This window comes from Nannospalax galili, unplaced genomic scaffold (assembly GCF_000622305.1).
Source record: "Nannospalax galili isolate Female #2095 unplaced genomic scaffold, S.galili_v1.0 scaffold559, whole genome shotgun sequence".
Lineage (NCBI taxonomy): Eukaryota > Metazoa > Chordata > Mammalia > Rodentia > Spalacidae > Nannospalax > Nannospalax galili.
Window position 1 is genome coordinate 1,238,486 of NW_008343479.1, and position 17,928 is coordinate 1,256,413.

Sequence of the window (17,928 nt, forward strand, 5' to 3'; positions counted from 1 at the left end):
TAATCAATATATAATAAGTGGATTCTGAGTTTTGTGCTGCCCTTTCAGTGTAGACTTTCGACATTCATCTACCGTCCCCTTCGGTTCAGTTAAAAAATTTTCTCCCTAAGTAGAAATAATTTTTATGTGAATTTCTAAGCCTTTGAACCATGTGATTACCTGGTCCAGAATTTGGAAATGTACTTGTTTGAATATATACGTGATAAAACATTTTTGTTTTCTTGAGAGAATTTCATTGTATACCCCTAAGCTGGCCTGGAACTTACTGTATCCCTGGGCTGGCTCTGAATTCACAGTGTTCTTCCTATTTCAGCCTCCTACCAATATACCTTGAAAAAAACATTATTTTAAATGGATTATTGTATTTTCTTTCTTCATGAATGCATTTAAACTTTATCCCATTACTCTTGTCTTAGTGTTTATAAGAAATCATGAAGTTAGAAGGTATGTGTGCAAAATGACCATTAGAAGGAAAATAAGCAACCAAGAATGCTGGTATGCACCCTGTAATCCCAGAATTCAGGATTGTGAGATGAGAATTTGTTAGTCCATGACCAGCCTCAGCTACTTAGTGAGATCTTGACTCAAAAGTAATAAATAAATTAAAGAAAAAAGCACAGTATTAATAAATTCCATATTAAAATCATCATACTACTTAGAGGAATGAAAAAACCAATTGCAGCACTCTACCTTAGCATCAAACTCTACCTTAGTTTCTTGATTCAGTAAGAGTAGTATTTGATATTTTGCATTTTTTGAAAGAGTTTTATTTGTTCACTTATGGACTATTGTTCTGTTTCTATTGACTTTTTTAAAAACTTGAGTACGTTGCATTTGCATCCTTTCCATCCCCCATTTCTCCTCTCCATCTCCTCATGTGTCCCCCACCTACCCTCCTTGAATTCACAACTTCTATACTCTCTCTCTCTCTCTCTCTCTCTCTCTCTCTCCAACTTATTAAAGCTCCCTGTTTACATGTGTTTAGGGCTGACCTAAGGACAGAAGTCTCATTCATGAACAAAAACAATAAAGGAAGAGAGAAAGAGAAAAAAGACAAAAAAAATATTCTCCTGTGCTGGGCATGATGGTGCATGCCTTTAGTCCCATCACTTGGGAGGCAAAGGCAGGTGGATCTCTGTGAGAAAGAGGCTAGCTGGTCTACATAGTGAGCTACAGGGAGACCCTGTTTCAAAATGACCCCTCCCCCAAAAAGTATTCTTCCAGGCTGAAGAGATGATTTAGCAGTTAAGAACACTGGTTGTTCTTGAAGAAGACCTGGGTTCAAATCTCAGCACCCACATGACAGCTAACAGCTATCTGTAACTCCAGTCCCAGGGGATCTGACAGCCTCTTCTGACCTCTGTGGGCATTGCACTACACAGGTGCACTTACCTACATGCAGGCAATACACGAATACACATAAAATAAATAAAATTAAAAAACTATTCTTCCTTGTTGTGTGACAATATCCTGGGCAGAAACAAACAAATGTCTACTCACTTCAATAGGAAACCAACACAGACCAAAGGAAGGATACCATCAAAGTCAAGCTGGGTGAACCAATGACTGGGGATACTTACAGAAATATGGGTGAGGGGTAACTTAAAGAAGTAGAAATGACTCAAAGACAGCTGTATCACCAAAGCCCACCACAGTGTGTGTGACAGCTCACAATGACTGGAAATAGTGAATATGCTGCACCAACCTGTAGGCAGCTCAACAGGTCAACAGTGTCCTTTCCAGGACACTCAGATGGCTTGAGCCTCTTAAGGTAGCTTGACTAGTGTCTGCCTCCTACAGACAGCACAGCTAATCTCTGTTTCTTCTAGGCAGCATGTATAGTCTGAGAGAGTTCCCCAGCCAGGTTTATATACTTGGGAAGGGAGGAGCTTAGTGAATGTGGTCAAGTTCAGGGACTTCCTTAAGCTATTGAGTTGTTTACTTCCTGAATTTAATAGCTTCATTGCAGGAAGGGATGTTTTATACCCCTCCCCTCAAAATACCCTGTCATTTACCTCCTTTTAGACATTCTGTTGTTTACCTTCCTTTACAATATCTTGTTGTTTATCCAGCTTCCCTCCAAAATAGAAGGTTTTATCTTGGAGGAAACTGCTATGCAACATCCTCCCTCAGCGGCCACTGACTGCCTATAGCTCATCTAGGGGTTTGGCATTGGGAACTTTTCCTCCATTCATGTTGACTTGTCAGTTGTCATCTGTGAATGTCTGCTATGGGCTATATGGTAAGCCATTTAGGATGCCTCTGTGAATAAAGAGGATTAGTCCCTGCCCTTAAGGAAACACATACATAGAAGTATGATAATGAAGAAAAGGAGAAATGAAAACACCATGCTAGAGGCTTCAAGCCAAGGTTGGTTTAGGGAATTGGACAATGGGTTCAGATTTTAAGGATTCCTAGGAAAGTAGGAACAGAAGTCAGATGGAACTGGGAAAATGTCTGGATGTAATCTGAGATGTGAGAGAGCTTGGTAACTGGGATATGGATGAAACCAGTCTGAGACCATGTTAATGATATGCCACACTCAAGAAGAGATGGAAAGAGTAGAGTAGGCCACTTTGTTCCCTAGCTTTTTTTTTTTTTTTTTTTGTCTTTTTGAGACAGTGTCTCCCTGTAGCCCCAGCTGTCCTGGAACTCACTATGTAGACCAAGCTGGCCTTGAACTCACAGAGATCTGCCTGCCTCTGCTTCCCGAGTGCTGGGATTAAAGGCATGCGCCACCACGCCCATCTGTTCCCTAACTTTAAAGACTTAAAAACAAGAAATCAAAGTGATTATATGCACATCAGTGAGAAATAATTTCAAGTATTGAAGGTGGCATTTTTTAAAGGGATACCAGTTGGAATATTGTTGGCCCATGTCTGGTGTTATCTTGGAACAGAGTTACTGCAGTAGAAGTGGTGAAATGTGGACATATTTGAGTTGGGAAATGACTTTCAGAGAATAAGCTCAGCAGGATTTAATACTTGATAGGAATCAGGGGAGAGGCTCAGAGGTACCCCCATGTTCTCATTTGAGCTGGGTGGATGAGAAAACTAGAAAGCAGCAGATGTAGGGAAATGCAAAGGTTTTAGAACGTTGAGTTCGAAAAGCACATGAAGCATCCAAGTAGACAGATGATATAGACACCTGAATATGTGGGCCTAGGATTCAGAATACAGACGAATTCTATTCAGAGGCCTTTCAAAGTTTTTATGATAATGAAAGTGTTTCAAGCTATAGGCACAGTACTGCAGAGAAAAAGTAGAGAAAAGACATTGCGTGAGGGATAAAGGGAATCATGATTAATGTACCCTTCTAGCATGTTCCAACCATTAGCAATTTTACATAATGATTAGAAAATTCTTTGCTTTGATTTGAAGTGAAATTTAATATAGATATGTAGTTCTTTGTTGACTGACTCTGACCAACAGATAAAGATTAAAAAAAAAATCACAGTTGCTATGAATGATGCCTATGTGAGACAACTCTCCAAGAAGACCTAATTTGTGTCCTTCCGTTGTTCTTTTGTTCTGTTTCAGCTGATTCTGACTCCCAGGGTTATCTTTTACACATATCATTTGCTACAAATATATTTTTCCTCAGGATTGTGTACTTCCAAGCTATAAAATATAATTTTCAATTCTAGATTTAGTTCCCTATTAAGTTATAGGAGTCTACTGAATACAGAATTTTCTTTTTTATATCCTTATAAGAACAAATATCATTTCTTTTTACAGCCCAAGCAGTCTGGATGTTGCTAAAATTGGAGGAGGGCATCTTTCTCTTCAGACTGAAAGTGGCCCCAATAGAGCTCAACAGAAACAGATACAGTTTTTTCCTCATTTAATCTATTTTTCAAATACATGTTCTGAAGACATTCCTAACAAAATACCCAGTTAAGATTTTGACATTCTGCACCTAAGGGCATGGAAAAGTCAATGTGAACCTAGAAATATCTTAAACTTAGATTTTTTTTTTCTGGTCATCAATGTCATTCATTTACATGTAAGTAGAGAAAGGATTGAGTGAGGAAAGGTTCAGTCTTTGCTGTCTTGGATGATTCACAATCAGCACAAATGCAGAGTTCATAGTTTGAACACTGTACAAATTCAACAATAGAGTGGCACAGGGCCCATATAACAGACTGGTAGCAAGTAGACTCTGCTCTCTGCTGCAGCTGTAAAGGTAGTCTGAGAACAAATATTCAGAATCATAAAATTTGAAAAGTAATGCCAATTATATTTGTAAATACAAGTGAATTAATGTAGACTTGAATTCTTAGAAGAAATTTTCTACAAATTTATTTTGATGAACACACACATATGTACACATCCGAGTACATGCACACACACACACACACACACACACACCAGAAATATTTTCATGACAATGTTAGGGCACTGTCTTGTGAGACTTTGCTTACATATAGGAAGTACCATATATGAGCTGTCATATAAGGATCATAATTTTGAGTTTTTATATATATATGCATGTATGTGGGTCAGAGTCTGGGTATGGATCATAAAACTAGAAAAGATTATAAAACTAGGTGAGATGATAATAGAGCACATATGACACAAAAGTGGAAAGGAGACCACTGGGGATGGAGGGTGCAAAGAGACATGGGGGAGAGGAATGGGAAGGAAGATCAACCAACACTAAATGTATGTATGAAAATGCCAAAAAACAAAAGAAACAAAAATACTCTCTAGGTGAACTCTTTGGAGGTGTGGCAATCTGAATGAATGAATGAATAAATGGCCCCCATATGCTCAGATATTTGAATACTTGGTCCCCAGTTGGTGGTGCTATTTGCAGAGGCTTAGGAGGTGGAGCCTTGCTAGAGGAAGTACATCATGAGGCAGGTTTCAAGAGTTCCTAGTCTAGCCCCACTTCTCAATCATTCTCTGTTTGTGGTTAAGATGTGGTCTCTTAGCTCTCTATTCCAGCTGCCTGCTGCCATTCCTCCCCAGAAATTTTGCACCCTTACTCTGGAACCATAAGCCCAAATAATCCCTTCCTCCTGTAAGTTGCCTTGGTCATAGTGTTCTATCATAGCAACAGAAAAGCAACTAATATGGGGGTATAAGATTTTCTTTAACTCTATTATGTAGTCTGTTGTGTATATACTGCCATGTGTTTGGATATTTTTAACATAACTGTGTTTAAAACTAGTATATTTTGGCATATAAAATTTTCTCCTGAAGTTTTACGTATTTTATCTCTTTGGGGGTAAAGGGTAAATGCAGGAATCATTATTCTGAAGTATATGTATATGTTCTTCATAGTTAAACTATGGCAACACATATCTGGTCTGCATTCAGTTAATTGAAGTCATGTTGAATATTTTGTTTATTGGATTATTTAATGTTTCCAAGCATATAGTTTTTTTCCCAAGCATATAGTTTTGACATTTCATTTTATTTTTGGTTTTGTAAGAATTCTTGAATTTTATCATAATTTAACATTTTCATTTTGAAAATTGAGTACATTTAAATATTACACTCATCTATAAATACATTTATATGAAATTTTCTGAGAGTTTGAATCTCTGCAAGTCTTTTTTAAATTTTTTATCTTTATCTTCATTTTATGTGTATGAGTCAATTGCCTGCATGTATGTAAGTGCACCAGTGTTGTGCAGTGCCCACGGAGGAGAGAAGAGAGCCTTGGATCCCCTGGAACTGGAGTTACAGATGGTTGTTAGCTGATAAGTGGGTGCTGGGATTCAAACACGTGTCTTTTGCAAGAACAGCGGTGCTCTTAACCACTGAGCCATCTCTCCAGCCCTCTGCAAGTCTTTTTTATGTGCTAGTTTTCTACTAGTCATTTTCCATGCATCTTCAACATGTAGGAATGAAACTCTGTTTATATTAATTGTGGGGATGGGATAGTACCCTCTACCTGGGAAGTTTTATAGCATGGTAGTGGAACTGGTACATAATGATTCATGAATGTATATCTTACACGACAAATGAGAATCAACAGTGGCCATGAGACCAGAGATGAGGTCCATCTTTTGCCCATGTCAGGGTAACATCATACCTTTCTTTGTTAGTACTCGTAGAAAATTTTCATTGCGCAATACCTTATTGTAGATTATAGGTTAAGAGTAGAACAGTAGGCCACAGCTTATTCTTTGTTTGACAAAGAATCAATGTCTGATTAGTAACTCCCTATTTAACATTCCCCTAACCCTTAGCACAATCATCTCAATTCTTACTTTTATGGATTTTACTAGTTCTGACATTCCATGTGGTAGAATCATACATTATTTGTTTCTTAGTGACTGGCTTATTTTCCACAATAAGGTTCATTCATGCTGCTACTTGTAGAATTTCCTTCTTTTTGAAGGGCAAATATTATTGCATTGTATGTGTATGATGCTTTTTGTTTATCCATTCATCTACTGATCGACAGACATCCAAGTAGTTTCTTGTTCTTGTGAATAGCCTGCAATGAACACGGATATGGTAGTATCTCTCTGAGATCACCATTTCTACTATATTAAAGATCCCTAAGGGAGAGTGCTAGATCATATGATGTTTCTATTTTTAATTTACTGAGCAGCTTTTCCATTGAGTTCTATAGTGGCTCTATCACTTCCCCTTCCTGACAACAGTGTGCACAGATTCAAAGTTTCTGGCCAGTGCCTGTCTACTGTTTTGCTTTGCTTAATAATAGCTATCCTGACAGAGATATCTCTTGTGGATTTTGTTTGCATTTCCTTATTATTAGTAACCCTGAGCAATTTTCACGTGTTTATTCTTTTGTGTGTCTTTTATAAAAGTGATTTTGTTGTTGTTGTTCGAGTTATTTCCCAAAACATTAGTTGATTTTTAAAGTTTCTTTTCCTTGTTTGCCCCCAGTTTTTGCTTGCCTTCCACTCTGTTGTTTCCTTTGCTGTGAAGAGTTTTTCAGTCTGACATTTCTCTACTTATTCATTTTGTTATTGTTTTCTGTGCTTCTGGTGCCAAGACCAATGTCATAAAGTTTTATATCTGCATCTTTTCCTGGACCTCAGAGCTTAGGATTTTAAGTCTTTCACATCTTTAAAGCCATTTTTAGTTGATGGTATATGACAAGAGTCGAATTTATTTTCTTTGCTTATAGAAATCCAGTTTTCTCAGAACTACTTGTGAAAGACATTGTACTTTCTCTAGTGTTGGGTCTTGGCTTGCTTGTTGAAGTTGGCCTTATATGTCTGCATTTATTCTGGCCTTCCTGTTCTGTTCCTTCAGGTTTTTGTCTGTTTTCTGGAATTGCCACATTCTTTTCATTATTATAAACCTGCAATATGATAAATAATACTCAAAATTTGAAGATCATTTGGGTAATATGGACTCTTATTGGCCACAAACACTTTGCTTTATTTATTTATCTGTTTTCATCAGTGTTTCCACTTCAGTACGTACATAGTTCAGTCACTTTATTCCTGGGCATCTTCTTTTTGAAGCCAGTGTAAGTGAGCATCTTTATTTTTCCTTTCAGTTGTGCACTGGTACTGTAGAGAAAGACAGCTGAGTTTTGAGCTAGTCAGTGAGTTTAATGGAAGGACCATGCCTTACTTATATTTTGCATCTTAATGTAAAAGCAAAAATGTGCAGTTCTCATTATTCACTCATTTATATCTTTTTCATTTTGTTTCATTATTGATAATCTTTGTCATTTTTTCTCTTCTGCTTTAGGGCTCTGCTAGTTCAACAGCCTCTCCTCCAGTCTCTACCCCTGTCACAGGACACAAGAGAATGGTCATTCCAAACCAGCCACCTCTAACAGCAACCAAGAAAACTTCAGTGAAACCACAACCTGCACCCCAGGCTGCACCGATCCCTGTGGCTCCAATTGGAACACTCAAACCTCAGCCTCAGCCAGTCCCAGCCTCCTATACTACAGCATCCACACCTTCAAGGCCCACCTTCAATGTTCAAGTGAAGTCAGCCCAGCCCAGCCCTCATTACATGGCTAACCCATCAGTAGGACAAGGATATGGCCCAGGGCCTCATGGCTATAACACCCAGCCAGTTCCTCTGTCAGGGCACTGTCCTCCTCCTTCAACCCGTGGTGGCACCGACTATGTGTATATTCCACCCCCAGGACATCAACCGGAGCCTGGGTACGGGTATACCCCCAACCAAGGACGCTATTATGAACCTTATTATGCAGCAGGATCCGGGTATGCAGGCAGAAACGACACTGAACCTGCCTATGGTCAACAAGTTCACCCTAATACCTGGAAGCGGGAACCTGGATATGCTCCTCCTGTAGCTGGGAGTCAAAACCCTTCTGGGATGTATCCAGTCAGTGGTCCCAAGAAGACCTATATCACAGATCCTGTCTCAGCCCCCTGTGCGCCACCACTGCAGGCAAAGGTAAGAAATTCACTAAGCTTGTGAAGAGGAAACCTCAGCCTGCCTCCCTCAGAGAGCAGAACTGGTGACAAACATACATGTGTTGCTCTTCCTTCGTTAGCAGATAGTATCCGGGGAAAGAGGGAGTGAAGCAGGACAGGAGGGTGGTCCTGGTTTCACATTATCAATATAACTACTGTTTAGTACCAAATGCAACCAATCCCTCATAATATAATTTTATAATCCCTACTTATCATAACCTGGGTTTTTCTATTAGGAACAATACTGTGGTCCTCCCTCTACCATGACGAGGAGCCAACGAGAATCACTTGAAAGAGGGTAAAATGAAGAAACTGGGTGGGAATCAAACCCCTCCTTTTCATTCGCTAAGAGTTGCAAAGATGCCGGGAATTTCACAGCCTTTGTTTAGCCTGAAACTGAATGGTAATTTGAGGGGTGGACTGACTAGAAAATCAGACCATAATTTGGGATGGACTGAGTAGAAGACTGGACCATACTTTTATTGTCCTTCCCAAATTTTTACAACATTGTCAGTTTCAAGACATCGTTTACATACTCAGCATTATAATAAAAAATATTCTATGTGGTGTGTACTAACCCGCTATTTTAAATGAATGCTGATGCTGTATATGGTGCTGCAAGCAATTGTCAGACTCTTGAGAGGGATAAAATGCCAACCAAATGGGGCCCATGAAGAGCTGGAGGAATCTGGGAGCCTCAGACATGACCATTACATGAAAGGTGACTAGCCCTGATCATCTTTCAAAGCCAGGCCTCCACTTTAAAATGCTAAGTGATTTTTGAAACATGATTATTTGTTTATGAAGCCTACTAGTAAAAATAAAAGCTTTCAGGGTCCAGGGAGATGGCTCAGTGGATAAACTGCTTGCCATGTAAGCATGCAGCTCCAAACCCACTTAAAAGCTAGGTGGACATGGTGGTTCACTGGCGATCCCAATAACACAGAGGTAGAAATAGAGTTTGCCCAGAGCAAGCATCCTAGTCATAGTAGCCAAAATGGCAACTTAAAGATTCGGCCAGAGATCCTCTTCAATATATAAGCTAGAGAGCGATTAAGAAACTTAAGTGGTTGAGAAACTTAGCCATTGAGAAACTTAATTTTAAGCCTCCTTATGTGCACACACAGGTACACCCCCACACTCATGTGCTCCCACACACGTGAACAATGCAGAAACATATATAAGCACACTACACACACAGAAATACCCATTCAAAATAAAAACATTTCAGTAAGTTTCATATTTGCTTTTTAAAAAGGTTTGACCTACTTAAGCAAGCTGCACAGCCTTGCCTTTTCTTAACACCATAGTGAGTTCATAGTACTCTCTTAGCCTACAAGAAACTTGATTAGAAAAAAAGAGGTTATTTAACTTTTGTAAATTTGTAAAATTTTGTAAATTTGTTATGCAACCTCAACAAATTCAGATTAATAAAAAATAAAATGTTTAGGTTGGAACAATTGTGGTCAGTATTTTAGTTTTAATAGTTTTAAGCACTTTTGCTTTGACCAATGTAGTAGCCTTATTCAAAAGATATCTAAGTGGTGTTACTGAGGGAAAGAAATGATACTGTTGTTGTTTGAGGGTGCTGTTCAACCCCTGCAGAACCACATATGGAAGAAGAGAAAAGTATATCTATAGGGAAGGCTTGATGTGGTGAGTCAGGAGCTAAACTCCAGACATTCCATGTTTCCTGTTTTGGTCCTGGGCAGTAGACAGGCCAGTTCAGAAAATGGAATTATTGATAGAAAAGGCAAAGCCTGAGTCTAAGGACAGAGTTCAGTCATGTCACTAACTTCTGTCTGACCTTACTAACCTGCTTCATCCAAGGAAAGATTTTATTAACCACTCACCAGAAGCTGTGAAATCTTATTTTGCTTCCTATTTGGAAAAGGTAATTACTTAAAATGATCTATTACATTATTACTGATTTGGGGTTTCAATGGATTACATATCACTTTTTAAATTATTGAAGTATTTGTTTTTCCCATCATGTCATGTATTTTCCCATCATATTCAACGATACATTTTAAAAATGAAAACCAATGTACTTGACTGTGATTATTAAGGAGAGTGGTTAGAGGGTGGTGTTTAGCCATCTGTCGGTTCTTTGGGAAAGGGACAAGGCTGATGAAGCACGATGGCGCCTTCTGGGCACTAAGGGAGTGGGCTCTTTCACGGACACTCTTTGAGCACAACATTGTTGAATCCAGTTGCACCTGTGCACAGAAGCACATTCTCTGCATATTGACTCTGTCTGGCTGAAGCATTGAGAAATGAGCTTCTGATTCTTGCCTAAGTTCTTCCTTGACATTGTTTTATCAGTTTGAAGAAAACCTCTTGTCTTTTCACATTGTCAATCATGGTTAAGGAGGATGTCATCTTCCCCTAATTACAAAGGATTGGAAATTTCCAAGGGCTGAATAATTGCCAAATGGGGGCTTTTGGGCTTTCCCATTGACTTTCATTTATTTCTATTTTGTTAGTCATTAATAGAAAAGTTATCTTTGCACCTTTAAATAATGATATTTTATTTCATTGAGAATGTCTGTACAATTTGGCATTTAACCTATTTGGTAATTTTTAAAAATGAAGCTCCCCTAATTTGAGATCAGCTTTAATCTTCCTGCATTTTAGTGTATAGAAAAGAAGAAAGAATATGGGAAGAGAAGTGTAAAGGAGGGAAAGGAGGAAGGGAAAGGGGGGAAAGGAGAGAGAACTAAGATTCCTTTAGGGAAGAGGGAAGGAGGGCACACATAAGAAAAGACAGACACAAATCCGAACCTACAAGGTGTGGAGGACCAGGGTTCTAATATGCTGAGAGGTGACTTTGCATACAACAGAACATAATGTGTTTCCTATACCATCTGAGAGGAGGTCTTTGAAAGACATGTTTTCAAACAAGCCTTTGTAAGGGAAAGTGTTCCCTGCTCATGTGAAATCCTCATAGATACAGTAGAATCTTTTTCTCCATGCTTATTTATAAAACCTAATGTCAACTCTGTATTTCTGTGTGCTTCACAGGACTTCTGTGCATTAGACCCACTTTTCTATGAAGAAGGTTGTGTATTTTCTGCAGTATTTAGAGAAGGTAGCACAGCTTGCTTAGTCTCAGAGCTGTGTGTTGGAGGCCATCATGATTTTCCAGCACCATTTCTTTATCATAGAACAGGACCTAGTTCAGCCTCAGTTCTGATATGAGCACTGATATTTGCCATAGTAGATGATGACACTTTTGCTAGAGAAGTTACAGGATTCATTCCTTTTCTGTGACAGTTTAAATTCTGAAATTGTATATTAAATTTATTTGGAATGCCTTCCAGAATGGTGAACCTTAAAGAGCATCAGAGTAGTCCATGGTATATCTAATACAAAAGGTTTATTTGCCAGGATGAAAACATTTAGATTTGGGGCTTGGGAGATATTTAATGGCTCAAGAAAAGGGAACTGTTAGGATTAGTATCAAAGGAATTCCCAGACCTCTAATTTCTATTAAGATTAAGAAACTGGAGATTGCTGATTGGCTACAGTACCTGGCCAACAAGCCCCCGGGATCCTCAGTGCTAGGATTATAAGCAAACACTGCCATGCCTAGCTTTTTTGTGGGGGTGCTGGGAATCTGAACTTGGCCCCTCATGTTTGTACACCAAGCACTTTACTTGCTGAGCCATCTCTCTAGCCCTGAAATGGACTTTTAACTCGTGCTTCTTCCCCTAACCACCCTCCACAACTATTTATCCCAAGTTTATGACCAAATTAGCCATTACAATCCTGCCCTTGTCATTGACTGCCTTCTTCAGAAGCCTCCAAGGAACTTGCCAGCCACCTTTGGAACACAGTGAAACCTCCAACTGCTTTTCCAGTTTTACCTCCTCCCTGGAACATCAGAGAGTCCAGTTCATGAGTTATGTTTGTGGTTGATCCTCAGCTCCATTGCTTTGTCTACCATGTTCCCTCCTGGAACACTTTTATGAGTTTCTCCTAAATGAGGAGAATATTTGTGCATCCAGATTATTATCCATTAGGACCCAAGAATCGTTAACTTGTCTTTTGTAGGCTTCTCTACTGAAACCATGGTTGAACATTATCTAATACTCTTGAAAGTTTTTATACCCTTTCATGAGTCATTTATGTACCTGTTTTCCCTCACTATACACCCAGGCATATATTAGACTCATAGATTTGGAGGAATAGAAATGGTTGGTATCTTTAAACCCTATTTTCCACTGAGTAACTAGCACAGTACATAATGCAGTCTTTATTTATTTGTTTTTGATACAGAGTCTCAAATTTATGGCAATCTTTCTAACTCAACCTCCCAAGTTTTAGGAGTATAGGCATAAGCCACCATGCCTTGTCATAATGCATTCTTCATTAATAAAATCTTGGAGAAATTTCCTTTGTCTTAATGTAAGGAAAACTTCTTTAGGACTTAGAAATTTGCCCAGAAAAAAAAAAAAAATCCCGAAACAGAAATGAGCCAACAAATTCTTTACATGATCTAGGTTATTACATAAGCACCATTGCATCAGCAACTTAATATTCAAAATACTTAAATAATTTTCCATGTGTTTCGCTGTATCCACTAATATATATGAATCTACTTTTCATCCTTTGCAAATGTCTATAAGGCTTATTGATTTATATTTTGTACTAAACATATTGGAATTTAATTTACATACAATAAAATTTGCCCATTTTAACTCTATAATATGGACAAATACATGCACCTGTACGACCACCCCAATAAAGATATTGACATTTCAACTCTGTCCAGAGTTCTCTGTGCCTCATTGCAGCCAGGTCCCTCTTCCTGTAGCCCCAGCCAATCAGCTTTCCAATGCTATGGATTATTTTGCCATATTCATACTCTGTTCGTATACATTTCCAGAATAAGCATTCATGTGTCTTGGCTTTGGCAACTTCATTGTAATTTTTCTGAGATTTGCTCATGTTGCCTACTTCAAGAGTTCATCTTTACAGGTAATTAGTAGTATTCATTGTATGGACATACCACATTTTGTTCATACATCTCTATGGGAGTGTCTTTCCTCCTTTGGAGTTTAAAATAAATCTGCTATAAAATTTGTAAACAAGTCTGTATGGACACAATTTTCATTTATCTTGAATAAACTGATGCACTGGGGATCTATGAATTTTGTTCAGTGGTGAAGATCTTGCCCAGCTTCCTCAAAATCCTAAATTTGATCTCTAGTGCTAAAAAAAATTATAAAGAAAGTAAATACCAGAGTGTTTTCCTCAGTGTTCCATTTGACATTCTCAAGCTGTGTATGAGAGGCCAAGAAGCTCCCTGCTTTTCACAGTGTTTGGTATTATCGGTTTTTGTAGTTTTAGTCATTCTTATGCATTTAGACCTATTTCATTATGGTTTAAATTCACATATTTTTCTCTTGACTAGTCATGTGGAATACCTTTAATGCACGTATTGCCATCTTTATTTTATGTGTTTTGTGACATGTCATCAAAACTTTTCCAACTTTAGTAGTTTTTTCCTTTATTATGGGTTATAAGAATACTTTATATGTCTTGAGTAAGAGTCCTTAGATCTATGTACTGCTAATATTTTCTTTTCCTAGTCAGCAGTTTGACTTTTCTTAACTTTGTCTTTGGAAAAGCAAACCTTGTAAGCTTTGGCAAACTACCTTCTCACTGTGGTCTTCCATAGTGCTCTGTTTGTCTCCTTAGATAGTTTTGCCCTCTTGTAGTCACAGGTGGTTTTCTGTTTTTTTAGATGTTTCAAACTATAGTGTAGATAAAGGTTTGGGAGTCACCCCAAATCATTTCTGTCTATGGTTTATATATCAAACCTCATTATTCTCCCCTTGGAATATGTCAGTTTTTCCAGAATGATTCGATGGAGTCAGTCTCCTACTGACTTACCTAGACACTTGAACTAACAGTATTTGACCAGGCCTGAGTGGGTCCCTCTGCATTTTATTTCACTAATTTTTACATTGTCCCTAATTGTACCATACCGTCTGTACTGCTGACTTTTGATTTTAGAATCTGGTAGTGTAAGTTCTTTTGTTAGACTGTTTGTCACTGTGATAAATACAAGAGAGAAACAATTTAAAGGAAGAAAGATTCATTTTGGTTCACACTTCCAGAGGTTTCAGTCCATTGTGGCTGGTTTAGGGCTTGTAGTTAAACAGAACTTCATGGTGTTGGGCATGTTGAAGCAGAGATGATCACTTTATGATGGCCAGGAAGCAGAGAAAGAGAAAGGAATGAATCTGGGGCAAGGCACGCTCCCAGTGACTGACTTCCACCGACCAGTTCCTACCTCATGAAGCTTCTGCTACTTTCCCAAAGGGGTGCCAATAAATGGAGACCAAGCTTCCCACACATGAGCTTATGGAAGGCATGGGTAGTGTTAGACAGGGTCTCCCTGTATCCTCAGCTAGACTGGAACTCACTATGTAGAACAGGATGGCCTTGATCTCACAGAGCTCTCTCTGCCTCCCTAGTGCTGGGATTAAAGGCATGGTTCACCACACCCTACTGGGGCATTTTTTTATTCAAACCATAAGTTGTCTTTGAATAAATCTTCAAAATCCTCAATAATTCTTATTATTTTCTACATACTTTGCTCCATTTATCTCTTAGCATAGCACATTTTTGATGCTATTAGTTTTTTTTGTTTATATATGTTCTTTGTATATTTCATACAGAACATCCTAAACAATCTTATTCATCTTTATACCCACTTCCCAAATGGCACACTCCCATAGCCCCCCCCCCAACTGGAGCCCATATAATCTGTCATCCCTGTTACTGTCCACTGTGCTGTTGGTTCCCCCAGCTGTTACCCAGAGCTAGTCCATCCACTGAATCTAGTTGGCCTATCTAGGGTTCCTTGTTTTAGCAAGATGAGCTCTTCCTCATCTAGCAGCAATCACTTGCCCTCCTTTACATAAGATTGGGGTCTGCTGTTCATTTTCCTATTTCTATGCTGGGCTCCTGTCTGGGAGTCTCTTGGACCACCCTGGACAACAACTCAAAGGAAGGTATCTCCTGTCTGACAATGTTACTTGTTATGTAGTCTTTATCTATACACATGGACTCTTAAAGAATTATACTAATCACTTTAATCTTTGGTCATACTTTCCTTTTGGGTGTTTAAAACCATACAGTTGGCCCAGATTAAGCAATTTATTTTTACTCTTAAGGTTGTTTGAGAATCTGTTCCTCAGGGGTCACATGGGTTTGGGAGGAGCCCCTGGCTCCTTTCTTTTACCAGTTCCATCTATGTGAAGATAAGTCAAAGGTCCTGATCCATTGTGACTGGCTTCACTTGGAATCATGGAGGAAATGATTCCTCTGTGTTGACCCCCCTCTAGAGGGTAGTAGACTGGACACTGGTTTAAGTCCATCTGGTGGGGTCTCCATGGCCTCCTTGCTCAAGAGGACAGGTGACTCACCATAGTTACAGGACATTTTGAGAGATGCTCCATAGTTCCCTGGAACTTAGTCAACCTTGGAGGGGCAAAAACTGTCCTTTAAGTCCCTCTGATCAGATTAATATAAACTTCCGTCCATGGATTTATAAAGACCTTAACACCGGCTTCTGTTCTTCCCCACAACCACTCCTGTGAAATGACTTTTTCTTAGGGTCCCTGTAATTCCAACTCAGCCTGCAATCTTTCCCACTAACATTAAATTTTATCATCCTGATCCATGTGCTAGTACATAAGAAAAGTCTGTGAAAATTATAGCCCAGGCTGTCTTTGAATTTACTACAGTTCTCATGCCTCGGTCTCGCAAGTGCTAGGAGTTTAGGTATGAGCTGCCATGCCCAGTTACATGAACTATTTAGTACAATTCCCAAAGTGACATTGTCCCCAAAATAAAGATTTACTTGTTATTTTAGGTCTTTGATTTTTCAAAAAGATGGAAAGTACAACTTTTATAAATACTCTTAGCAAATAATATGGTGCTTGCTCTATTTCATCTTTGGAATTTAAGGAATGTTCTTTAGAAAACAGGTTGGTTTTTTGTCGGCACTTACTTAAAATAGCATTTTGAACTCTATAATAATAGCATGTAACTTTTAAAAAACATACTTTGTAAAGTGTACCAAGCACATTCATATACAGTGTGATACCCTCAGCATGTTTAAAGGTACCTGTCCTAATGTCCTGGCCCATTTACTCTTTAAAATGTGCAATAATTATTCTTTGATGCATTATCAATGTTAGATGTGTAGAATCATATAATATGCCCTATAACTTTATTCTTGACTTATATTTTAAGTTCTATCAATGTTGTAACATGTATAAAATATTCATCCTTTTTATTACTAAGTAATATTTCAACTTGTAGATATGCCACATTATATTTATCCTTTAATGAATTGATAGCATTGGAGATCTTCCTACTTTCTGTTTAAATGCAAGTATTTAAGGGACACATGTTTCCAGCTATCGTACACTTAAACCTATCAGTGAAAGAACCTAGTAATATTCAGACTGACAAATTGCTAGACTACTTTCCAAAGAAGGAGCACATTTTAAAGACTGTTGTACATCCATACAAGACCTGAGGGTCACAGCTTCTCTACATTTTCCAAACTCCTTTTGATTTTTTAATTTTTATTTATTTTTAATTAATTGAATTTTGGTGGGACGATGCTGGTTTGTGATCCTCCATCTCGGGCTCCCAAGTGCTGAGCTTCCTGTTTGATTTGAATCCTGTCTTTCCCCTAAAGTAGAAACGTGTGTTCTTCTAGGAGTTACATCCTTTGTTTCTTTTATGCATGGCACAATCGATACTTGTCATGACTCCTGCACTGCTAAAGAAATCGATAATCCACTCATTAAGTGAAATGGTATTTATTGACCTGCCCTGTCGTGGATTCATGAGTTATTTACATAGGTTTTAGTATATATGTTTTATAAACAAATGTTCTGTTTTGCATCCTAGTTCTGTCTTTGGTTAGTCTACCTTCAGGGTCTACTTTGTATTACCTACAGGTGAGTCTTCTGTTTTACTCACTGAGGTTCATTTCCCACTTCTGTATCATTGTAATTTTTCTTCCTTTAGCTGTGATCTCCTTGAGATGGTTTTGTCTCTGAACCACCTTCAAGCCTGCTCCTCCCACACACAGCCCTCTCTGCCACTGTTGATTTTGCCCTTCTAGAAGCTCAGGCCTCAAAACTGAAGTTATTCTTCATTTTTCTTTTTCACATAGTTCTTTTTTGTGTCCCTGAAATATATAAAATCTGTGACTGCTTCCTGCTCCAGTGGCCATGTGCTGGCCACACCTTGCCATGTGTCATGCAAATTACAGCCATTTCCTACTGCCTTGTTACCTCTGTCCTTGTCAGTTTTCATCTTGTTACCCTCACAGAGTGATTCTGTATAAGCCATGTTGTTTTAATTTTCTGGTCAGAACCCTCCAATAGTTTCCAGTATTACACAGGAAAGGGGCAGGGGCGGGGGGGAGAAGGGGAAGGGAGGAGAGTGGGGAGGAGGAGGGCTAGGGGAGAGGAGGGGAGAGAAGAGGAGGGGGGAGG

At 38.6% G+C, this 17,928-nt stretch overlaps 1 protein-coding gene across 10 annotated transcripts in view; it reads left to right on the forward strand.

Moving 5' to 3' along the window:
• Lpp (LIM domain containing preferred translocation partner in lipoma) overlaps window positions 1-17,928 on the forward strand; it is a 684,300-nt gene that overhangs the window by 423,688 nt on the left and 242,684 nt on the right. For all 10 annotated transcript variants that reach the window (XM_029566751.1, XM_017799795.2, XM_029566752.1 and 7 more), the window contains one exon: window positions 7,689-8,372. In XM_029566751.1, the coding sequence (XP_029422611.1) occupies window positions 7,689-8,372 (684 nt within the window). The remainder of the gene's footprint in view (window positions 1-7,688; window positions 8,373-17,928) is intronic.